Source organism: Vespula vulgaris, chromosome 11 (assembly GCF_905475345.1).
Source record: "Vespula vulgaris chromosome 11, iyVesVulg1.1, whole genome shotgun sequence".
Lineage (NCBI taxonomy): Eukaryota > Metazoa > Arthropoda > Insecta > Hymenoptera > Vespidae > Vespula > Vespula vulgaris.
Genome location: NC_066596.1, coordinates 1,954,925 through 1,980,179, shown reverse-complemented (window position 1 = coordinate 1,980,179; position 25,255 = coordinate 1,954,925). Strand labels below are relative to the sequence as shown.

The 25,255-nt window shown below is 24.7% G+C and overlaps 6 protein-coding genes across 10 annotated transcripts; 3 read left to right on the top strand and 3 right to left on the bottom strand.

Moving 5' to 3' along the window:
• Positions 1-1,084: 1,084 nt before the first annotated feature.
• LOC127067815 (polyglutamylase complex subunit TTLL1) lies at positions 1,085-3,606 on the bottom strand. Its single transcript, XM_051003176.1, has 9 exons — positions 3,313-3,606; positions 2,966-3,097; positions 2,811-2,876; positions 2,548-2,726; positions 2,126-2,312; positions 1,851-2,052; positions 1,531-1,761; positions 1,354-1,463; positions 1,085-1,231 (listed from the first exon to the last, which is right to left on the bottom strand). The coding sequence occupies exons 1-9, from the start codon at positions 3,375-3,377 to the stop codon at positions 1,096-1,098; spliced, it is 1,308 nt and encodes a 435-aa protein (XP_050859133.1). The 5' UTR covers positions 3,378-3,606; the 3' UTR covers positions 1,085-1,095.
• Positions 3,607-3,785: 179 nt separating this feature from the next.
• LOC127067816 (probable 39S ribosomal protein L23, mitochondrial) lies at positions 3,786-5,500 on the bottom strand. Its single transcript, XM_051003177.1, has 3 exons — positions 5,243-5,500; positions 4,889-5,168; positions 3,786-4,798 (listed from the first exon to the last, which is right to left on the bottom strand). Exons 1-3 carry the CDS (start codon positions 5,254-5,256, stop codon positions 4,652-4,654), a joined length of 441 nt encoding a protein of 146 aa, XP_050859134.1. The 5' UTR covers positions 5,257-5,500; the 3' UTR covers positions 3,786-4,651.
• An 82-nt stretch (positions 5,501-5,582) lies between these two features.
• On the top strand, positions 5,583-11,254 carry LOC127067813 (uncharacterized). 3 transcript variants are annotated; one of them, XM_051003173.1, is made up of 11 exons: positions 5,583-6,162; positions 6,243-6,303; positions 6,417-6,688; positions 6,779-6,980; positions 7,452-7,463; positions 7,917-8,079; positions 8,237-8,314; positions 8,466-8,623; positions 8,718-8,840; positions 8,925-9,069; positions 9,164-11,254. In XM_051003173.1, exons 1-11 carry the CDS (start codon positions 6,041-6,043, stop codon positions 9,523-9,525), a joined length of 1,698 nt encoding a protein of 565 aa, XP_050859130.1. In that variant the 5' UTR covers positions 5,583-6,040; the 3' UTR covers positions 9,526-11,254. The 3 variants fall into 3 exon arrangements, with proteins under 3 accessions (XP_050859130.1, XP_050859129.1, XP_050859131.1); XM_051003172.1 differs by having other exon boundaries at positions 5,595-6,162; positions 9,161-11,254; XM_051003174.1 differs by lacking the exon at positions 7,452-7,463 and having other exon boundaries at positions 5,595-6,162; positions 9,161-11,254.
• Positions 11,255-11,396: 142 nt separating this feature from the next.
• Positions 11,397-14,563, top strand: LOC127067812 (alpha-1,2-mannosyltransferase ALG9). 2 transcript variants are annotated; one of them, XM_051003171.1, is made up of 12 exons: positions 11,397-11,687; positions 11,962-12,097; positions 12,243-12,448; positions 12,518-12,631; positions 12,700-12,810; positions 12,922-13,204; positions 13,275-13,391; positions 13,476-13,689; positions 13,777-13,918; positions 13,977-14,106; positions 14,200-14,330; positions 14,415-14,563. In XM_051003171.1, the coding sequence occupies exons 1-12, from the start codon at positions 11,608-11,610 to the stop codon at positions 14,554-14,556; spliced, it is 1,806 nt and encodes a 601-aa protein (XP_050859128.1). In that variant the 5' UTR covers positions 11,397-11,607; the 3' UTR covers positions 14,557-14,563. The 2 variants fall into 2 exon arrangements, with proteins under 2 accessions (XP_050859128.1, XP_050859127.1); XM_051003170.1 differs by having other exon boundaries at positions 12,679-12,810.
• A 958-nt stretch (positions 14,564-15,521) lies between these two features.
• LOC127067811 (4'-phosphopantetheine phosphatase) lies at positions 15,522-21,421 on the top strand. 2 transcript variants are annotated; one of them, XM_051003169.1, is made up of 13 exons: positions 15,522-15,788; positions 16,160-16,439; positions 16,548-16,731; positions 16,810-16,902; positions 17,180-17,336; positions 17,409-17,599; positions 17,749-18,023; positions 18,088-18,240; positions 18,334-18,421; positions 18,564-18,768; positions 18,858-19,015; positions 19,178-19,347; positions 19,432-21,421. In XM_051003169.1, exons 1-13 carry the CDS (start codon positions 15,686-15,688, stop codon positions 19,757-19,759), a joined length of 2,385 nt encoding a protein of 794 aa, XP_050859126.1. In that variant the 5' UTR covers positions 15,522-15,685; the 3' UTR covers positions 19,760-21,421. The 2 variants fall into 2 exon arrangements, with proteins under 2 accessions (XP_050859126.1, XP_050859125.1); XM_051003168.1 differs by having other exon boundaries at positions 17,180-17,339.
• A 149-nt stretch (positions 21,422-21,570) lies between these two features.
• LOC127067814 (zinc finger protein 28-like) lies at positions 21,571-24,386 on the bottom strand. Its single transcript, XM_051003175.1, has 9 exons — positions 24,018-24,386; positions 23,675-23,890; positions 23,442-23,523; positions 23,063-23,364; positions 22,742-22,875; positions 22,469-22,666; positions 22,170-22,360; positions 21,918-22,087; positions 21,571-21,857 (listed from the first exon to the last, which is right to left on the bottom strand). Exons 1-9 carry the CDS (start codon positions 24,126-24,128, stop codon positions 21,651-21,653), a joined length of 1,611 nt encoding a protein of 536 aa, XP_050859132.1. The 5' UTR covers positions 24,129-24,386; the 3' UTR covers positions 21,571-21,650.
• Between the last annotated feature and the right edge of the window lie 869 nt (positions 24,387-25,255).

Below are 25,255 nucleotides of genomic sequence, written 5' to 3'. Positions count from 1 at the left end.
TATTATTTTTATTTTTATTATTGTTCTATATGATTAAGTATATGTATATACACTTGTACATATACATATACAGCATTATATATTATTGCTCTTAAGCACATCCGCATGTTTTTTAGGTACGGTAGAATTCAACCAAAGGCTGCATTATATATTTTATTATTCATTTTATGATCAGAGATCTCTGTTCTTTTATAGAAAGTCTTAACTTCTGATACATACATGTACATAAGTATATAGAATTAAACACATTATTTGAAATAATAAACATATCAGGTTTTGAAGTAATTTAATACAAAAAAGGCAGCATGCAAGCATTATTTGATATCTACATTAATAAGCTAATAATATTAAAAGTATTTTAAGTAATGAACGCCTAAAAAAATTTACAAAATATTTAGATATAAATTGAACCATGTTATTGTAATTTGTACATACAAGATAAGGATGCATGAATGAAATATCAAATATATCGTAACAGTAAAACGATTGCATACGAAAAACCATTTTGTAGTTATATTGTAATATGCAGGAGAATTTTTCTCTATACTATGTAATATGTAAATAGAAAATTTTCAATTAATACATCATAAATATATTTGAATATTCGTTAAATATTTTGAGGTCTGATGTATATGAAATACGTATAATAACGATTACGTAAAATTTTATCCGATGTACACATCGTCCACTTCATTGTTCCTGTAAATGTAGCTCAATTAGAAAATTGTGCCATAATCATTTAAATAGTATCATTATAATGTATAGCACAATTATCGAATCCTGTATAAAATATATTAAGAGTCTTGAAGATTCTGACCTCGCACTGCCATTTTACATTGCCTTGAAGGAATCTATCGTATTATATTAATAATGTCTAGTATTGAAGACTGAAATCATTGTTTATATTTTTTTTACATTTGTATGAATGTATAGCGCTGTACGTTTGTAAGATATTTGTACAAAAAATAAAATTTTTATTAATGTATTTTAAATTAATGAAATTACGTATATTGGTTTATTGATTTCCTTATGTTAATTTATAAAACCATTGTGTAAAGGCATAAATATATCGCCAATGTGTTATAATTATATCATTTATTTCCATTTGCCAGATAAATTTCGATATTTATCTATTGAATTGACTTTCTCCTCTTGTATTGATAGTTCTTCGTCCAAAAGTAGTTCAAAATTATCTAATGCTTCTGGACGTGGACGTTTATTCCATCTTACACTATACAAAAAAAAAAGAAATATATATATATATATAAAATATTGATGATACGTTTGAAATAATTGTATGCAATAAATTTATCTTTTAAATTAATATCGACGAAAATACTTCTATTTACTTACTCAGGTATTCCACTTGGTGATAAAACTACAGATATAATATTATCTACTAATTTATATTTTAATATTCGATCGTTTACTGTTGTCGATGTTAGTGATGGAGAAGCATTGACCTGGACATAAAATATTTATTATGCATTTCTATATAAACTGTATAAATTAAATGTAAAAGAAAACTACCTCGATGAGCCATGGTTTAAGTTTATTATCAATAATAATATCGTAGCCGTAACATTCGAAACAATGACGATCATTTGCCATTACAGGTGCAACAGCTTTTAACGAATGCACAATGCACCAAGAGATATTTGAAAATAATTTTTCCGTTACAATTTTCCCTCGCGTACTCTCCAAGTACAAACGTAGATTTTGTAAACTTAATTTTCCACCGTGTATACTATTATATTCATCCTAAAAAAGAATTTGATGAAAAATTAATTTTTCAATTTTTCAATTGTGCTTCTTTTTCAATTGCAATTAAATCATAGGAAATTACTTACACCATGCTTTTGTACAGAAACATTAGTTAAGTGTACGTAAATGTTATCCAATTCTTGAATACTGGTGTCATATTTTACAGTACAGAAACGACAAAAACCAAGTTTAAATAAATAAGCTTTCAATGGACGAAAAGATGCGACAAGAACGTATAAACGGAGATCAAATTTTTTCCCTCCAATTAAAAGTGGATTGTCTATGTATCTAGATAATTTCATTTGCTTCATTAATTGGTAGAACATTTAAGTAATTATTTATTAATTTATTTAGTATATACCTAGATATAACGTAAGATTCCTTGGTAAGATTTGGATTAAATGGGTTTCGAACTTCCCGTGACCATTTTTTTAATTTACTCAATTTATTTATTAGAAATATTCCTGTCCCTTGGGATTTCCCACATGGTTTCATAATCCAAGTACTTTGTGGTGACTTTCGATATTCCTCCACAAACATATTGTAATCTATTAAAAAAATGTTTTTTTTTTTAATCATTAAAATTTTTATATATTTGCTTCACATGATATAAAATTATTTTTTTAAATCATTAAGATATTTATTATATTAATCAAATATATAGTATTAAAATATATACATGTATTATATTAATTATTTTTCAAATTATTTTATTAAAACAATGTCATAATTATTTATCATAATTATTTAAAAAAATAATTTAAAAAAAATTTTGTAATTTACCTGCTGGTAAAACAAAAGTAACAGGTATAAAATCCAAATGAAGATATTTTCCTGATCCACTTCTTCTTTCTGCAAGAGGATTCCCTTCTCGTTCTAAATCTTTACGATAACGTTTAATATTTTTTACTAAAAGATCTTTTCGGGTCAATTCATAATGATTCGGAAAGTGATTTATAATCCTAAATAATTTAAAATAAAAGTAATGTAAAAGATTGACGTACTAAATCTTAAGTGTCGAGTAACATAAAATTAAATAAACTTACTGATTATCATTCATTCTATATCCGGTTTCTACGCTAAAAATATTTCTACATGATTGTATGGCTGCCCTATACAAAGAAAAAAAATGAAATAGTTACTTTAAATGTAATTCGATATATTTCATTATTTCATTCAAATTTTTTTTATTAAAAATTACCAATAAACATTCCAATCATCTTGGGGACCAACCTGTGACCAACCTCTTTTTTCAAAATTATGCACTATCACAGATTTATCTATATCTGTACAAAACGCAGTCTTAGTCTTCTCCATTCCAAGTGTCGCTATTCTATAAAAATTTATAAGTATCTCATAAAATCAATTAATTATATTACAATATATATTGAAACATAATGATTGTATGTATAAACAAAATTCCATATATGTATGCACGTTTTTTCATTGATAAATAATTATTACTTAAATATTAAAGATATCAGCTATTTTTATAACATTTGTTTTCAATGTAATTACGTAAAATAATAATAATATAAAATATTTTACCTGCCATAAGTAATAGAAAAATGAGAATTGCCTATGTGTTTATCCGTTTCTATGCCGGACATCATTTTTTCGATCAAGTTTGATCAATAATTTGCAATTAAATGCATAAATATAATTAATAAATATAATTCATAATTCGTATTATTATTTAAAAAGACGTTACAATATTTTTAGTATTATTAAACAACATTCTAAAGAATATTTCAACATTGACATTTTTTTTTAATAATTTATCAGAAAATCTATTTTGCTGTCCTTTTTTTTTAAACATTTTTAAAACTTTAAAAATGTGATTATCTCAGCAAATGGTTAAAATATGATTTATTTTTTGTTATTACATTTTTATTTTATTTTTATATCTTTTTACTGTTTCTTCTTAATATTTTAATTTTTTAAAACTATCTACATATATAAATCACCTTTTCGCCATGTCTTCAATATTTATAAAATTCCAAATATGAATTAGTATTTGATTTAAAAGGATTTATAAAAAAAAACTTTATTTAAGTACAAAAAAGTTTAACAAAATAATGAACAATTTTTACTTAATGTCGAATAGTTTACATTGTTAGCACATTTTTAAGAAGTAAAAATTTTGTCAAAAATGGTTTAATATGATAATAAAATTGTTGTTTGAAGCAATTTACTTGATATTTGTTCATTAAAGAAACTCTTCCTTGATGTAAACAAAGAACTATCGGGTATTCACATTTAACGATTCTGAATATATCTTTGTTAATAGGCTAGTCAATCATTTTTTTTTAGAATGATTTATCAATGCAAAAACATGATTATGTTTTATTAAATAAAAATGCACAATATTAAAATATCAATATAAGGATAGTATCAATATAGTATTTATACCTACAGTTTTTTAAATTATTTTATAAGGTTAATGTTATCATATTAGAAGTATAAATAGAAATGAATATTTATATACCTAGTTTTATAAAAAATGTATAAATATGTAAATCAAAAAGGTAGAGGTATATAGAAAATGAATTTTTCAAGAGATATATTTGTGACAGGCACTATAATAGATATATTTTGTGCTCTGTAAAATATCTGGATATTTAATTAAAGGTAAAATGCTGTATTTTATTTCATTCATTCAATGTTATCAAGCACATGATTTCATGACAATTACAATGAATGCATCTGTACAATATTACTTCACATTAGAAATCTATTTTTTTCATTGAATTGCTTACTTTAAGCAAAATGAAAAAATAATTATCAATAGACAATTCTTTTATGTGTTACTAAGGACTAAACTGATTTCATTGTATTTGTTTCTAGATTACACACTAATGTATAAAATATAATCAAAATATAAAACCTAAATTCTGAACCATCCAGGAGTATTTGGCTCTTTGCAATCAGCTAAATATGATTGAAATTCTTTTTTAGTGTCATCCAAAGTTGGTTCCTTTTTGCTTTCGTCTTTTGGAAAAAGATCAGGAAATGTAAACGATTGATTTTTATCCTACAAGAGAAAGTTCTTATCTAAATACATTATTCTAATTGATTTTATTTTTAATAATATCAATGTTTTTAAGTTTTTTAATTTGCTTACCAGAACAACATAAGCTATCTTGACATCATCATCTTTAATAACATACTGATTACCATGAAGTTGTTTAATTTTTCCAAGTGCTATTCTTGTTCTTACTTCAATAGGTTTTACATTATAAATTTTTTTTAAATAATTTGCTACATCATATCTTGACATTTCCATAGAACATTGAAATTGTACTATATTTTTGGGTTGCTTATATTCTGGTTGAACTAATTTTAACCAGAAGTTTGGCAAAAAAATTCTAAGTTGTGGATTTCCTCTTTGATACATAGGATACCTACAATAATTTATTGGAAATAATATTTAGATTAATAATACAATTCAACATATAAAATTTTTGTTTATACTTACCATCGTGTAGACATTTTATTATTTCAATTATCTCGTAATTTTGAGAACACACTAATCTTAAAATAAGTTTAAAGTTTATAACCTCTAAACTATAGCAATAGATAAAATGTGTTATTATGTGTTCATTTAAATCTTATGCAGGATTTTCAATCTGCGACAATAAAGTTTATATTGTTACTATTGGTTTCTTATTAAAATATGTTGTAAAACAATTAAGTCAGACTTTAGTTTTATCTAGTATGTTAAAGAAGAATCGAACGAAAGAATTTCTCCGCGTAGATTACTCTCTAAAATATCCAATTTCGCTGATGGCTAAATTCACTTTTGACAAATGTTTATAAAGCTATCGTGGCCATATTGATTTTTTGATATGAAACGAGGGAAGGTGTGGTTGATCTGTTCTGAAATGTATCTAGATTTTTTCCTACAAAATTGTTTATGCAGTGTGTGATATAATTATTGAAATGTTAGCGCTCATTGAAAGCGTGTATCTGATTAAAATAAAAACATTAGAGCAAGCTACTAGCCGCATTCGCGCAATGTGTGAGCTGATGCGGTTAGGTTATGCTTGCATGTATTAAATGTTTCTGCTTGAATGATCATATCTACGAACTTGTCATGATACAAGATATCGCAGGTATCAATAAATAACTTGAATGGTGGACGAAATGGAGTCTTTTATCGTCAGCGACATGACCTAAGTTATGACATAAATACAGAATTCTGTATTTATTGGATTTTATAAGATACGGGTGTACACTTCTTTAATTGTATCGCTTATATCATATTGCCATCCTTATGTATTATACAATGAGCAGCTGGACAGAAAGAATGCATCGTCGAGCAGCTACACTCGGTAATGTGGTAACAAGTTGTGGACATACATCTTCTGTACCACCATATCCGAGACGTTTAGAAAAGTTAGTGATAGTATTAGTTATGTGTTAAAAATTTTAATTTATACGTGTATTATATAAATATATTTTATTAATGATTATAGAGTTAAGTTTGGAGTACCTTTAGATGAAGTATGTAAAAATGATATACCTGGTCCATTATTGGTATGTATATGCTTTTAATTGTATAGAACAAATGTATTATTGATTGCTTTGTTTTGAAAAAAATAATATAAAAAATCTAAATTAATGCTATAATAAATAGTCATATTTTTTAGGTACTGATATTGAAATTAAATAAAGAAGCTCCATTAAGGAAAGATGTTTTTAGAGCACCAGGCCATCAGGGTAATATGAAAAAGCTTATTCATTTTCTGCAGACTGGACGTTTAGTTAATATGGACAACTTTAGTGTTTACACAATAGCAAGTGTTCTAAAAAAATTTCTACGTAAAATACCTGGTGGTGTTTTTGGAAAGGAAGGAGAACAACAATTATTTACTGTTATTCAATTGGATAGCATGGAACAGCAAAGAGATCAAATTCATAGGTAATTATTAATTTTTGGATTATTTAAAATGTTCCTTTAAAATGAATTTATTAAATGAATTATTAAATGTACTTTATTAAATTTTTGCAGATTAATTACTTCTTTACCAGTATATACACAACGTTTGTTAGTATTATTATTTGGAACATTCAGGGTTGTAGCAGTAAATAGTGAAAGAGCTTGCACAGGAATGTCTAGTGAAGCATTAGGTGTATCTGTAGCACCTTCATTTTTCCAAAGCTGTGTGAGTGATGGAAAAACTGCTAAAATGGAGGATGTTCTCAGATTTAAGGTATGTTTAATGGAATATTTACATGAAACATTGTTAATTACTAAGTTAATTACTATTTAATCAATTATAAAATACTATCAGAAATTATTTTTTCCTTTTTTAATGATTATTTGTTCATATTGAACACAAAATTAATATGATCTGCTTATAAAAATATCATCATGAATTTATGATTCTATACTACACATTGTATAATACATATTCGTTTAAATACACATTATTAATTTTCTATAGTATACGCAAAGATATTAAAACAGATCCAATGTTTCTTGTACATAGTTACATACAATATTTTTTTATATTATCATTTTTCATAGAATATATCAAGTAAAAAATCTTAGCTAATTATTTACTATTTGCAATAATATAGTTAAAACAGCATGCACAATATTTGTACATCATGTTTTATACACAGCTATGCTATATTTCATAATTTTTTCACATCGTGCATTTGCTTACATTTACCATCAGGCGGAGGTCTCAGTAAGTTGCTTATGATAATAATTATACCATGTAATATATATATAAATGTTAATGTAAAATATAATTTTCTTACCAAATTGCAAAATATATAAGTTTTATTTGTTTGTTTACGTTTTTATAGCATGAAATCAGTAATTGTAATAGCAAATGCTAGCAAATCTCTGTATCTGGTATATAAGATAATATTAATGTGTTAACTTTGTATAAACTGAAAGTAAAGTATATAATTAATAATATTTCTATTATATATCTTATTTTTTCATTGTAGATATTTTATATAATTTTATAAAATAAATGTGCTTTTTTTTTTTATTGTACTATATTATATGCAAATATGCACATGCATTTACAATAATAATAATGTATTAAAAGTATATATATATAAGCATGAAAGATGTTTATTGTAAGTTCAATAAAAGAAATTGTTTAGTAGTTTATATTATATATTCTTAGGTTGCCACCTGTGTAATGAAGTTTATGATAGACAATTTTGGAGTTTCTAATTTATTTGGAAGAGAGAATTACGAATTTTATGCGCGTATTACTGGAAGAATATTGAAAGTAGAAGAGGATTGGATTTTCAGTTTTCGATATCCCCCGGATACTTTAGTATCTAGTAAGTTTTAAAATTATCACTAAGTGGAACATGTGTAGACAAACATATATGCATTCAATTGATATAGTAAGTTGATTACTTAAAAGTACTTTTCTTTAACTTATGTATTATTTCATAACTAGTGCACACTGGGCTCTTACAGTTGGATATATTTCAGGACAACTCTCTCTTGAAGCTGAAAAGACTTGGCTGCAATATGAATGTGAAAGGTGGGGACTAAAATTTAATCTAGAATGTAAGTAAAAACTGTCTTTAAGTATATTTAAGCAAAACAATTAATTTACAGAATTTTTCTGTAAAGCAAAAAATGTAAATATGAAAATTGAATTTATTTTTTAGAAACGTTTTTATATTATAAAAACGTCCTAATTATATAATTTGTTTAGCTATGTCACATCAGGAAGAATCACAGTCAACACCAGCTTTAATTCATGTACCACAAACTCTTGATCTTACATCTTCATTAGGGATAATTCCTGAAAATACATTATTAGAAAGTTATACACGTTTATCAGTAAGCTTGGAAGAGAATGGTCTATTTCAGGTATAACCTTTGATTTTGAATCAAGCATAATTTATTGGAAATAATTAAAAATAATATTTAGAATAGATTTGAAAGATTTATCCTTTTTGTAAAGGCATCCAGTCGATCTTCAAGTAATGGTAGTCATCATTCTCGACACGCAGGAATGACATTAGACGAACTTCGAGCAATCAATCGTTATGCAGAAAGTACTAAAAGTCTTAGTTATCTACCACAGGTTAAATACAATGCATTATTTATTTATGTCTTTTTATATGTATCAAAATTCTTTGAAACTTTTTTATATAATTCTTATTATCAGGTACATGAAAGACAAACAGCACGTATGCGTACAAGATCAGAATGGTTTTTAACACCTGTGGGAGAAATATTAGCTGCTACTGATAGTGATCCTACAGCAATGCATGTGCTTCGTGGTTCAAATCGGTCATCATCTGGGAATATTGGTATGCTTTATGGAGTGATGATGATACATTATTTTATTGTTTCTCATATTTTGTAGAATACTAATAAATTTATAATACATACGAACTTTAGCAGGAGGTTTAAGTGCTAGTGCTGAATCAATCAAACGTCCAAGTTTACGAAGAACATCTTCAAGAGATAAAACACGCATGCATCGTAGCTCAACTCGTAGAAATAAAGAAAACGGGGCAAAAGGACGTTCTATTGATGCATGTAAGTCACGATCAATGGAAACTATTAAAACTAAAACTGTCAGAGTCGCAGTAGATCAACCAGTGGAAAAAATGTTGAAAAGTAGCCGAGATGTAATCAAAGAAATTGGAAATGAGGAACGTATAGACGTACATACTAGCGATGTTCCCATTGGTCCACAAGATTGCACTGAAATGGATGTACAAAGTTTCCATGTTACGTTAACGTACAAGCCAAGAATATAAATATTTGCGAAACTTATAAAGCACTGAAAATTATACTAATATTACGGAAACTATTTTTAGTGCATATTAGATCTAAGTACAAAGTTAGTTGTGTAATTGTCTATGGATGGAATTTTCGACATGACAGCGAATTAATTACAAATTTTAAAACTATATTCCCTCCAGAAATGAAGATAGTGTTTCATTTTTTGTTTTAATTTTGTTTATTCTTTTTTCTTTTTTTAAATCGATTTATATAAATCAAAGACCCATGTGTATTATATATTTGCAGAATTCGCACGTATTTTAAAACTATAAATATGATAAATTATGTTATGTGACCAATGATGTTCTAAAATCTTAAGACTGCTTCTATATATAGAACTATCCATATCATATCATTATATGCAAATAGTGCTTCTATTTACATACATTCTCAGAGTGTCTATTAATCTTTAATTGTATTCTCGTTTTCATGTATGTTATGTTTTATAATATTGCTTTCTGTTATAGATAATTTAGAGAAATTTTTATATATTATGTGTAGTGTACAAATGATCGTAACGCAACGTTAAAAGCGAAGAGATATGATCAGAAATTTTATTCATTAAACTATATCAAATAGATAATATATTTTCTCATTATCTAGGTTTTATCTTTATCTACATATTAATAACAGATTTATACATTGGTTAATAATATATATCCTATAAAACTTAAAATATAAGCTTTGGTTAATATAAATATTATAGAAAAAATTTAAAACTTTCATAAATATTAAATTTTATTGTTAATGATATACTTAATGGTCTGTATGAACATTTATCAAGAACTATTACTTTTCGCTTTTAACGGAACTTCCTATAAACGCATTTAGCGTTTTCTAATTATCCATTTACGTATTCTATTATAAGCTTAATTTCAGAATGTTTAATTTACCTTATGTCTATAATAGACATTTATACTTTATCATTCCAAATGCATTTATAAGTCTCTAAAATCTTTTATCATTTTTCTTAATTTTCTTCTTTTATAAAAGTAAAGTTATTTATTTAATCTAATAATTAATAGAAATGTTCTATAGCTTTAATTAAATTGATTAATTTTAGTATTATAATTATTAATAATTATACGCATTAACGTATTAATTATAAAGATTTTATATTTCCACTTTTTACATTATTCTCTAACTAATATATTTTATATCTATTGACAATGTTTCTATTGCAATCAATTATTACGATCTGTTTGCATTTAGTATTTTTTTAAGCAGCTAAAGGTATTTAATTTACATTGTCACATTGTAAAACTTGAAGAAGTATAATCCTTTAAAATGAATTATACGATATTACGTGATGGCAGATAATTTTGTGCTTAATACATAGGAGATAAATTTTATATGGAACATTAAAAAGGTATTTATATCTGTATTATATAAACATCGAGAATTTTCTAGTTATGTCACGATCTTATTTATTCACGACTACGATTAATTGTATTGTAATCTATTATATGAATTTTATATATATATGTGTGTGTATGTATATATATGCGTATATATATATATATATATAATTAGAAGATCAGTTGTGTATTGAATATTCTTTAAATACGTACAAATTTATTCAATGATGCTCCAAAAAAGGTGTTCTATTATTGTAATGTAGATGTTAGGAGAATCTTATTATGACTGTAATATCGATGTATCATTATTTAACACCAAATATATAAGATTCTATGTATCGAAGTATTTAAATGGAATATTGTTATATCGAAAATGAGAAACAGATGAGAATGTTTTCACCAGCAAAATTTTTGTTTATTTTAAATAAAAAAATATTATTATTTCGGAAATCATAGAATGGTAATAAAAAAAATGTTAGACTAATTATTATTTAATCCGTTATTTATATTTCATTGTAAAATATGTACCTAACTGATCAAAAAATTTGATCACTAGAAAGTACGAATAGTAGCGACATAACTTATTATGCGGATTAAATTGGTACTTTCATTTTCATATGGGTGTGTAAGATCATACAAACGTATACTGATATATAGAATCATAAATAATTGATAAATGACTATATAGTGTATATAACAATGGCGCCTAATCAACGTCAGCGTCAACTATTTTATTCAAAAAAGGATTTAAGAAAGATCAATGGCAGGAGATTTTCAAAGTGAGTAGTTATAACTCTTCAATAATTTATTTTAAATCCGTAAAGATATTTATTAAAGAACGTTTCTTCATGTTTCGAAAATTTAAAGCCGGCTAACCTTATTTGTTATTTGTACAATAATAAATTTTCTTTTCCACTATTGTACTTTCGAGTTTCAAGTACATAATTAATAAATTAAACTTTTATTGTTACTTAATAAACTACTAATAAATAGAAAAACATCTTTGTAAAAATTAATATAAAAGTAAAACAAATATATATTTTTATTTTATAGATTAGAAGAATCAGACATTGGACTTATATATCCAGGCGTAGATACAGCATTTAAATTAATTTTATCTGCAAGATTTTGTTCAGCTATATGGTCTCATATAACAGACTGTGATGAAACTTATAATTATTGGGAACCAGTATGTATTTAAATATAAATGTCTTTATTATTTTTTAAGTGATAAGATTTTTTTAATTTAAGATAAATTTTAGCTATAATTATTGTTTATTATCTAATGTTATAAATACATCATAATAAAGTAAAACTTTTTTATTATGTCTTAGAGTCATTACTTGCTTTATGGAATCGGTCAACAAACATGGGAATATAGTCCTGAATATGCATTGAGATCATATACTTATTTATTAATGCATATAGTACCAGCAAAGCTCTATAATTATCTATTAGAACCAAATCCAGTTTTAATATTTTATTTCATACGATGCCTGTTATCTGTGGGTTGTGCTTTATCAGAAGTATATTTTTACAAGTACGTATAGTTTATTATATAAGGCATAACAATTATCTTTTTTAATACAGTATGTATTTATATTTTCAGAAATGTATGTCGTGAATTTGGAGTTCATATTGCAAGGCTTACACTTGTATTTCTTATTCTTAGTTCAGGCATGTATATATCCAGCTCTGCTTTTTTACCATCATCTTTTTCAATGTAAGTACAAAATAACGTTCTTCAAATTAAAAATATTTTTTTTTAAGTAAATCATTATGGTATTATAGGTACTTAAGTACAGTTGCTATAGCAGCTTGGTATGGTCGACAGTATGAATTTGCTATTTTTGCCACTGCTATATCTTCCTTATTAGGATGGCCATTTACATCATTACTTGGGTATTTTTAATTTATATAATATAGTATTTTTTATAATATATAAATAAAATATTTTATATATCAAATATATATTTGAATTGCAATGAAATTATTTAATATTATGATATTTAGATTACCAATTGCCATAGAAATGTTATTCCATAGACAAGAATGGAGCAAATTTATAAAATGGGTGATTATTTCTGCTTTTGTAATATTAGCACCAATGATTTGGATTGATTCAATATACTATGGCAGATTTGTCCTTGCACCATTAAATATCATAATGTATAATGTTTTCACTACTCATGGACCTGATATTTATGGCACAGAACCATTTAGCTATTACATTGCCAATGGATTTTTAAATTTTAACTTTATCTTTATTGGTGCATTAATCGCTCCATTTGGATTAGTAAGGTTCAAAAAAATATATAATAGATAAACTTTTAATTTCATATATAGCATATTAATAATACTAATAGTTTTTAGTTTGGCTTGTGATACCAGCTAAACCAAGAGAGCGATTATGCTTACCTTACTGGTATTCATTGGCTCCATTATATCTTTGGTTCATAGTATTTTTTCTACAATCTCACAAGGTATAACCATTTATACAAATAAATTTAGATTGTTTTAATTACAATATGACAATAATAATGAAATTTATGATATCATATTTACAGGAAGAAAGATTTTTATTTCCTGTATATCCAATGATTTGTTTGACTGGTGCAATATCAGTTGATGTTTTGCAAAAGTTATATTTTTTTATCAGAACAAAATTTTGTCCATTATATATTGGATGTCACTATTCTCAATACACTGCTCATATCATGACTGTAGCCATCATTGTCTGTGGTTTTTTTGGTTTATCTAGAACTTTTGCTTTGTATAAAGGTGATATCAAAAGGAAATTGAAATATTAAAGTAGATAAAATAGTACATAAAATACAATTAAAAATATTATATTATATTTTATTATAGGATATTATGCTCCAATGGAAATTATGATTGAAACAAATAAACTTGGCTCAGAAGGAGGAATATCAAGTGATGGCAATATTAATTTTTGCGTTGGTAAAGAATGGCATCGTTTTCCTGGTAGTTTCTTTCTCCCATCAAATAAGTAAGTAATAACAGTAGCATAAGTATTTAATTTTTTATAATAAAATATCTTTTTCTAGTTGGAAACTTCAGTATCTAAAATCAGAATTTAAAGGAGAATTACCTCAGCCTTATTCAAATCATGAAAATGCAACAAGTATAATTCAACCTCATTTCAATGATTTAAATAAAGAAGAACCATCTCGCTATGTAAGTTTCTTGTTTATTTTTTTTAAATTGATCATTGTATTTTTATTTGTTTTAAAATATATATAGAAATATTTAAACATATATTACCTTTAGATACCAGTGGAGAAGTGCCATTTCTTATTAGATCTTGATATTGGTATAGATACAGATTTAGAACCAAATTACTCTAAAATGTCTGATCAATTCATTGTATTAAAATCTTCTAAATTTCTAGATGCATCCAAGTAAGTACATTTGTGCATAAGATTTATTATATAACTGTTTTATATTAATTAACATATTTTATCTATTCTTATCTCTCCTTACAGATCACATTCTTTCTTTAGAGCATTTTATATACCATTTGTATCATATAAATATTGCACATATGGTTCATATAATTTATTACAGAGTAGTAAACTTATTTCAACTTCTTCATTATTGAGACAAGCAAATACCAGGCCTTCTTGAAGAAATTTTATCATACATGCATTGATAACAAAGCATTTTTTGACAGGGTTTTCATCAGGAACATTGTATATTTAATATTATTTGTTTTCTCATGCTATAATTGTAACAAAATTGAATATCAAGCTATGAGAAAATATTAGGAAAAATTAATATCGTAAAAAAAATTAAATACGATATTTTATTGTTTTTATTCTGAAATAAATTGTTTTATTTTTAATTAGATAAACCTACATAGCTAGGATTGTTAATAATGAAATATTTTAAATAAATCAATATAAATTGTTATAAATGTGTAAATATGTATTTTGCAAAAAATGTATAGATATAATATAAAATAAGATACATAAAGACAATAGATGTTATTATGTTTATATATATTATAGGTGTTCAATGTAGATGGTAATTTTATAATTTTATTTATTTGTTCATAGATATACTTATCTGAACTATTATATATAGGTTAATAACATATGTGTACATATAAATGTCTATTTATCAGTAGATAAGATTGTAAGGTATAGATAAGTTACAAAAAATATGAGATCTACAAACAGTTATATTATCATGGTTTGAATGATTGATATGAACTATTTTTAAATAACTAAATATTTTAAATTTATAGAAACGTTGTACTATGTTAATCTGCACATACGCTTTGCAATATATTACTCTACAAATTTATAAACGTATTAATACGTTAAATACACGATTTTATATAAATAAATATAACCTACACAAATTGAATGTCTTCAATTTTTATATATAAATATGATCAGGATAAATTAATGAACAAAACTTATAATGTGAAAAAATTTAATAATATTCTTACTTAGTTTTTACGAATATTATTAATAAAATTTTTAACCATAAAAAATTAGTCATAACCAATTTTAAATGAACGACAATATTTGCCATTTATAAATCCCATATTATAGTGCGTGTGTTAACGAATAATTATTTGCATCGGAAACGATAATGAAAACAAATGTTTAATTTATGATAAAATGAAATATCTTAACATAGTATAATTATTTGCGATGTAGATGTAGTATTATCTGTCAAAACCGTTATAACAGTGAGCCTTGTAGAGTGACAAAAACAAAAGAGAAAGTTTTTGTAAAATCTAAAAATGGCAGAGACCACCGGCGATCAATCTCATTCTATAAAGTTACCACCTGCAGTTGAAGTATTTGCAAATTTAAAAAACGCACAAAAATTTGCGATCGACGTAGGTAAGTGTTATATATTCGTTAATGTCTTCTAATTTCTAGTTACTTTATTCCTGTATTGGAAATTTTTGAAAATGTAGCATGTCAGGTTAGATTTGAACAACCAAACAATGCCGTAATTTCTAAAAGTATTAATAGTAATTCTTTTATTTTCATGAAATATCTTCAATTTACATAAATTATCATTAATTATTTACAAATATATATGTATTCGTGTTGTAATAAATATAATCAAAATGTACTTGTACATAAATTTAGAAAAAAACGTATATGTTCCATTATTATGTATTATTTATTTATATTTATATGATTTAGTTTTAAGAAAATAAGTCAAACATTATATTATTTTAATACAATTTACCTTAATATTTCAGGTGTTTCATTGACTAAAATAGCATACTATTCGACAATTAGTTATCGCAAGGCATTATATGATAACATTGGTTTGGGAAATACTGGAGAACGAGCATACAAAGTATTTGAAGGAAATAGATTGCATTTTGTTAAATTTGAAACAAGACATTTTGCAAACTGCTTGGATTTTGTTAAAGATAATTTAGTAAATATTGAGCAATTTCATGGAAAAAGTATTAAAGTAACAGGAGGTAGAGCTTTTAAATATACACCACTCTTACAGGAAAAACTAGGTTTAATGTAAGCATTTAAATAATGCTAAACCTTACTTGAACATGTCTTTTACAATGTAAATAAAATTTAATATCATTATGAAGTTCTATGACAAAAGTTAAGATATTTATTTAGAGTGGACAAAGAAGATGAAGTACGCTGTCTAATAAAGGGTTGTAATTTTTTACTGAAACATATACCATGTGAGGCATTTGAATTTGAAAGACATGGAAATCCTGAATATAAATTTCGTAAAACAGGTCCAAATATTTTTCCTTATATGCTTGTTAACATTGGAAGTGGAGTCAGTATTTTTAAAGTAAGTTTTAAATATATATGTTAATCTTACAAAGATTATTTTATAATTTATATATTTTATATAATATAATAACTATAGGTACAATCAGATGAAGTATTTGAAAGAGTTGGTGGTACAGCTACAGGTGGAGGTACATTTTGGGGATTAGGTTCATTACTTACTAATGGAAAGGTAATATATATTAAAATAAAATATACAACACATTCTATTTAGATCATTATTTATATAATTTATCATATTATTAATACATTTTTACTATTTTGCTCATCTTCATGTAGTGCATAAAAAATTATTATTAGCAATTTCAGTTTACTATATCATTACTATAATAGCTATAGAACATAAGTATCTATATATATATATATATATGTATGTATGTATGTATATATGTATGTATGTATGTATATATATATATATATATTAAGAAAAATTTTAAAAAACCTACTAGGGCTTTGACGAATTGCTGCAACTTGCAGAACGAGGAGATCACCGTAATGTAGATATCTTGGTAAAAGATATTTATGGAGGTGATTATACTTCTCAAGGATTATCAGGAGAACTTATTGCATCATCTTTTGGAAAAGCAATGTTTGGTAGCAATAATCGTGGTAAAAAAAAAATATTTACATTTATTATATAACAAACATTTTGCAAAAATTTATAAATAAATATTTCAGAACAACAAAAATTCTCAGAAGCTGATATAGCACGAAGTCTTTTGCTAACAATAAGTAACGATATTGGACAAATAGCGAGCTTGTATGCGACTGTACATAACATGGATAAAGTATATTTTGGAGGTTATTTTCTTCGAAACCATCCTCTTTCAATGCATACTATTTCTTATTCCATCAAATATTGGTCTAATGTTAGTGTCAAATAATTATTTTTATTATCTTGATATAAACTTGCATTATAGAATTATGTATCAAGTATAATTGTAATCTCTTTTTATTATCATTTTTATTATTTTAAAAAAATATTGAAATATATATTTATTTCTAATTTTTTATATAGGGAAAAGTCAAACCTCTTTTTCTTCGTCATGAAGGATATCTTGGAGCAATTGGTGCGTTTTTATATGGTACTGAACAGCCAGAGGAATATAGCTGGTTAGAAAATTATGCTGGTTCTTCCGGTTTTAAAGACTCAATACCTTCTAATCTTGGAATTAAAGTGGAACAGTTAGAAATTGATCAAATTGAAAATGCTGTTACATTCTGTCCATTGTTAAAAGATCCAACATCGTATAATCCAGACACAACAGACCTTGTTGAAGATAAAGAAGCTAGGTAAGATTTTATAATATATATATTATAATATTATGATATATTATTAGTATATAAATATGTTTAGAGATTATTGGCTTCACTGTTTTGAAGAATCTGTGGATAAATTTGTTGCAAGAGCTATTCTTAGCCAACCTCAAAATCCGACAGCGAAAGACAGAGCATCAAAATTAAAAGAAAAATATATAAATAGATTGCATTACCTTAATCTACAACCTTTGTAAGTTTTGATTTAAATAATAATTATCATTAGTAATTAATATTATTATAATAGATTATGAAGGATTATTTTAATTATATACTTTTCACATAGTGCATATGGAATTCTTACTGTAAGAACATTGCTGGATACTATAGAACATTGTATGAAAGAATTTGATTTTCCAGATCCTTACCTATATGTAAGTTTTATATGTTAACTTTTATTAGTTATATTCATTCAATATAAATTCTAATTTATTTAATATTCATACATATTTTATTAATATTATATCTGTGGGCTACTAATTATTAAATTGTTTTATCAATATAATAAATAAATAGCAAAAAAAGAAGGAAAATGAGGAGGCATTAAAACATTTGAAAGATCGTATAATTGTATTAGACAACTTAGATGGAGTAGAAAAATTAAGAGCCTTAATATTAGGAGTTCTTAGTGGTAATATGTTTGATTGGGGTGCAAAAGATGTTGCAACTTTAATGGAAACTACAGATTTTGGTTTTAAAGAAGCACAAGAAAAAATACCTGGTAAATTTATATAAAATAAAAGTATATAAAACATTTTTAATAAAAGGGACATACAGTTATTATTTTAATTGATGTATTGCTTATTTTAGGTAGACCATGGTTAGTGGATGATTTAGATGAATGGATACATAGATTACAAAATGATGCTCCCCATAAATGTGCAGCTATTTTTGTTGATAATAGTGGAGTAGACATTGTACTTGGAATTCTACCATTTACACGTGATTTACTACAACGTGGAACCAAAGTAAATAATTTATGTATATATATATATGTATATATATATATATATATATATATATATATATATATATATTGTACTTATTATATAAAAATAATAATTCCAACAAATGAACTATATTAATATAATCCAATATAATTGTATTAAAATGATGTGAATTAATCATAGGTTATTTTATGTGCTAATTCTATGCCAGCTTTAAATGATGTAACTTATCCAGAATTAGTTGTTATATTACGGGATGCTGCTAAAATTTGTAAAGTAATTAAAGAAGGTTTAAAAGAGAATAGATTACTTGCCATGGAGACTGGACAAGCTGGACCATGTTTAGATTTAAGGTAATATTATTTATAATAATATAATTATACATAGAATATCTTTAACATATATTATCTTTTATTCTTTGTTTTATTTTTTCCTAGCCGACTGAATTTAGATCTGTGCCTTGCAATGGTCAAACATAATGTCGATCTCATAGTTATCGTAGGAATGGGTCGTACACTTCATACTAATCTTTATGCTAACATGAAGTGTGAATGTTTAAAACTAGCAGTTATTAAAAACCGGTGGTTAGCTCTCCGATTAGGTGGTGATATGTATGCTGTAATATGTAAGTATGAAAAAGCACAAAAAATAAATTGTGATATAGATTTAAATATAATTGAACAACAAGTCTACTCTGAAACTCATAAAAAAGCAGATGCATGTTCATGTGTACGTAAAAAAAAATCCACTGAAGAATCAGCATAAAATGATTAAATATAATTTAAAAATATAATTATAGAAATTATCTATCGATTAATTCAAACAAAAAAAATATGAAATACTACTCATTTAAAGCATTCTGACTGAATTATTAGTATTATTTTATTTACCATTATTTGACATTTGTAACTTTGTACCAATGAAAAACAAATGTTAGTGAAGTTTTAATATGAATCAAGATTTAAATAGTAACTGTATAACTAAATTTATTATGTTTATTTATCTTTTATTTTGAATATAATTTAGATAAACTTAGATTTACAGAAATTAAGAAATATCTAATTTTTCTATTATCTATATAATTGTACAGTAAGAACTGTGTGACAATAATGCTTATAATGTTCTTGGTCTGTATCTATTTTAACAACTATTTACTGTTTCATTGAAAATATAAATGTTTTTGAGATTATAACAGAATTTATAAGATTAACATTGCATTAAGAACATGCACTAAGAACATTAAAAGAACAAACAAATGAAAAATTTTAATAGTATAAATAATAGCACTGATAATCAAGGTAGCATTCTTCTAATGCCCGAAATTTGTTATTAAATATTTTACCAAACAAAATGGATATATAAAATTTAATCAATGAAAAGTGTATAATATCACATAGTTTGTTCATAAAAATTTTATTAAAAAAAAGAAGCAAAAAAAATAAAATAAAACCACCAACTTATTTTAACTATTATTTATTATAAGTATATTGTTTTTTTATTATTTAAAAAAAATATACATCATTTCTTATGGGAAATAAATTTATTTTGATTTTGGCAAATTTTTAATTAAACATTTATGACAATAAGCTATCTTTTTATAAAATTTCACACAATTAATATAATTTTTAAATATATTATTCTATAATATTCTATAGGACATATGTATAAATAAATTGGTATGTATTATATGTAAAGCAATGTACAGTACACATTTTGTGATAATGTAATTAAGTAAAATAGTAATGTATACTTTTACACTCAAATATCTAAAATGAGGGAAACTAAAGATATAAAAATAATCTAATTTAATCTAATCATGTACTTTATCAGTTTTGTAAACGAATTTATTAATATGTTGAATTCATGATAAATTTAAATAATATAACAAGATGTAGAAAACATCACATTTTTATATATACACAGTTTTGTACAAACACATAAATTTATGAACAAAACAATTCTTGCAAAAAGGAAGAAAAAGTGTTAGATATATTAAAATAAGAGTATTGCAAAAACATTAATATTATATAAAATATCATATATAATATACAAAATTTCTAACACAGTATTAGTAGTTGGTTCTATAAATATACCTGTTATTAGATGATGTAAAAATTTTATAATAGATTACATGTAATGTAACTAGAAACGTCATTTTTGCCTTATATGAAAAATTCATCTATCTATTAATTTAATTAAATAACACCATTTGAAAATTATATAAAGTTACACTTATTGCGTTATTTTTCATTGGATAATAATGATTTTCTTAAACAACAAATTTTCTATAAAATAAAATATTATATTGTCTAGTCTTTGATTTAACTTTTTACAGAGTAAACATTAGATATTAATAACAATGTCAATATTGTATGAAACAAATATGAAAATTGCCTTTTATTTTTCTCTGAAAGCATATTAGTTTTTTGCATCGCGTAATGATCGTTTTCGAAAAGAAGTTTATGTAAATAAATTGCAAATGTATTTTTATTAATAAACTTGAAAACAAATTTAACATACTTTTCTTTTAATTTCATAATCTATTCTTGAAAATGGAAAATAACATAATGCTAATATGAAATTTATAAAATGAATATCATTTTAATTAACATAAAAGTAAATAACAATTAAAAAATAATATACATATCTCTATAATTTATTTGTTAATATTACTTTCTGTGACTGCTGCTTTAATTTCACTATCACTTGTCTTTTTCTTGTATTTATTATTTTTTTCCGAATTAGTAGCACCAGAATGATGTATACGCTTCATGTGTTTATTGTAATTAGACCAGTTAGTGAAAGAACGTAAACAGTCTGTACAAATATATGGTCTTTCACCTGTATGTTGTCTCCTATGTATCTAACAAAAAAATAAGTATTTTAATTTTATTTATAAAAGATTTAGTTCTCTTTTACTTACTGTTAAAATTCCAGAAAATCGAAAAGATTTCTCACAAAATTCACATTTATATGGCATATCTCCTGTGTGAATTCTATGATGATCTTGTAAGCGACGACGTACGTGAAATTGCTTACCACAAACATCACATTGATATGGTTTTATTGTAGAATGTAATATCACATGGTTATCTAAAATTATATTTTCCGAAAAAGTAAATCTTACATTACTTGAAATATATATATATATGTGTGTGTATGTATGTATTCATACTTAAGACTCTGGCTGTTTTAAAACACTTATTACATTCTTTACATTTAAAATTCTTATCTTCTGCATGACCTGCGATATGATATACTAAAGAACCTTTTGTAGTAAAAGATTTTCCACAAATATCACACATAAAATTACGTTCTCCAGTATGAAGTCTACGATGCATTATTAAGGTGTGTTTAGTAGAAAACCTAATATTATAATAAAATTAAATATTTTTGCATAAATGATAGTTGTAAAACTCAAGTAAAGTATTGTACGTTTATAAATAAGAAATATAACATTATTTATATACTCACTGCTTTTTACAGAATTCACATATAAATTTCTCCTTCATATCATCAGGGAGATGTAATTTATTATGTGTTTGTAATGAGCTATATTTCTTGAATGATTTTCCACACTTGCAACATGTATGAGGCCTTTCATTGGAATGTACGGTTTGATGAGAAAGTAGTATTCCCTTTTGTGAAAATGTTTTATTACAAGTAGTGCATCTAAAATTGTTATTATTGATAATTAATATAAAAAATTTATTTAATATAATTTTGTAATATATTATAGGTATTTACTTATATTGATTAAAATCCCGATGTAGTTTTAAATGTTTTATAAAGCTTGCATAAACTTCATAGACTTTATCACATATATTACATTTAAAAGAAGGCTCTCGATTATGCAATGCTTTGTAATGTTGATATAATTCCTACAAAATTAAACATAAAAATAAGTTAATTGAGAGAGAAAGAAAATTACAAAAAACCAAATTTATAAGAAAACTTTTGTTTGGAATATACTTTATATAATAACCCATTTAATTTGATTATTTTAACTATTTTTTATTATTAAAGAAACAATTTAAATTTCTTTTCCATTTTAAAAAATATACGAACCGGAAAATTGTCAACATTGAAATCTTCACATATTGCACATGTCCATTGATATTCTTGAATTACATCCGGAAGGCAAAAGTTGTAGACAGAAGTTGTATATGTTAATTTATCAGTAGAAGTTGTTGCTGCTTTATTAATTTCATTAAATTTTCTTACTTTTAATTTATTTTCTCTAGTACTTTTCTGTATATTAGAAGTAACAATAGTATTTTTTCCTTGAGTTTCTGTTATCTGTATTAATTCATCTTTTTTTTTTTGCTTTACTACTAATTTTTCACATTTCTTTTTCTTTGGATTAGAGTCTAAAATGAAGCACAGATATAGTATTCCAAGAAGTAATATAAATTACATATTGTTATTGTATGAGAACATATCTTACGCGAAGTAGACAGATGATCTTTTGTATCATGTTCCTTAATATTTTCATTTACATTAGATTTGTCATTATGAATTAATGATTCCTGTGAAACACATATTCATGTGTACAATATATGAAAATTATAAATTTGATATATTAACCCTTAATGGTTAAATCTCTATATAAATATGATATCTATCTTCCAACCATTAAGGGTTAAATATAAATATAGGATGATAGAATATTTCTACCACCTTGTTATAGTCTACAGAATCCTTAGTGATTGTGTTAAGACTTTGAGTTTCATTAACAGTATGTTCAATAGTTTGTTTTTCATTAGTTATTGATCCATATAATTCGTTAAGAAACAATTGAGCCATATGAGATTTCGTAAAGAAATCGTATGACAATTCTAAATTAGAACTACAAGTACAACAAATAGTTTTGGGAAGAACATCCTCTTTCAAAATCTGAAATTCATACATAAAAACATATTGATTATTATATTAAACAAATATAATATCTTTTTGCTTTAGTGTATATAAAACCTACAAATATTTTACAATTTAAAGCATAAATCAGACTGAAATAACATACCGTAATTTGTAAGCAGCAAGATATTTTAACGTAAATTTCTTCTTCGTCAAATATATTTAAATATTCCTGACATTTTACACCGCATAATCGGCATCGTATATTTACAGACATCCTTATATCAATAAAGATCGTATGAATATTTTTTTAAAACCAAACATACGCTACGTTTAAAATATATTTGATATAAGAAAGAAAGAGACTATTATATTATAATACTTTTGGATTAGAATTAGTTATTATGACGTTGTAAATGAAACATTAATGCAGATCGACAATATTTGTTTTCAGTCTTCTTAGATTTCCTAAGGTTCTTAAAAAGAGGTTATGGAACTGTCAAATATACATCGCCATGATATATAATCGATTATCGCATATTTTTTATAGTCGACTAATCGTTTGATATAAATGTCAAATTATAACGATATATCAATTTTGCCTTTATATAATAACATTTAGGATTGAATATTTATTAGTTTGTAAATTACCGTATTTCTATTTGTTATATGCATCAGAGAAATAGTATAACAAAATATATTCGGAAAAAAGTTAATAACATCGATAAGTATATTATATTGTTAATTTTGTTTAAATTTATGTACCAATCGTAATTAAAATAAATTATTATTTTTAATTACTATAATCCATTTCAAATAGTTGTTATTATACATACTGTGTTATCGCAATATTAAATTAATTAAGTTATTTAATGATATATATTTTATGTGGGTTGGACTTTCGATTTGATAATCGCGCGGAGATATCGATGCCTGATCAGGAAATATATTCGTTCTTATGCAAACGTTAAAATCTCGTTTTATACATTGATTATAAAATATTATTACACCAATAATTTTCTTTCATCATTTTTAATATTGAATTAATATATTACACTTAAAAAAAATAACATAAATATGTAAATCATCCTTACATTATTCGCGCTGTTTTTGTAACGTAAAACGCCTAAGCCTATGCAACCCGAAGATTGGTAATGTAACAGGTGCCACCTTGCGGAATAATTTGTGCTCTTTGAATGTTTGAATTCAGTGACGTACTGTGGAATGTCATTTATTTTGCAAAAATATTTATCACTATATAAAAACCATATTTGAAATAATAAAAAAAGAAAATTTTGATTTCTTTTTTATTCGAAACAAAATTTAATACAATAATATTGTGCTGATTCAAGTAGTTATCAATTTTACAGGAGTTTCTATGATCTTTATTTGAACATAGAAAAA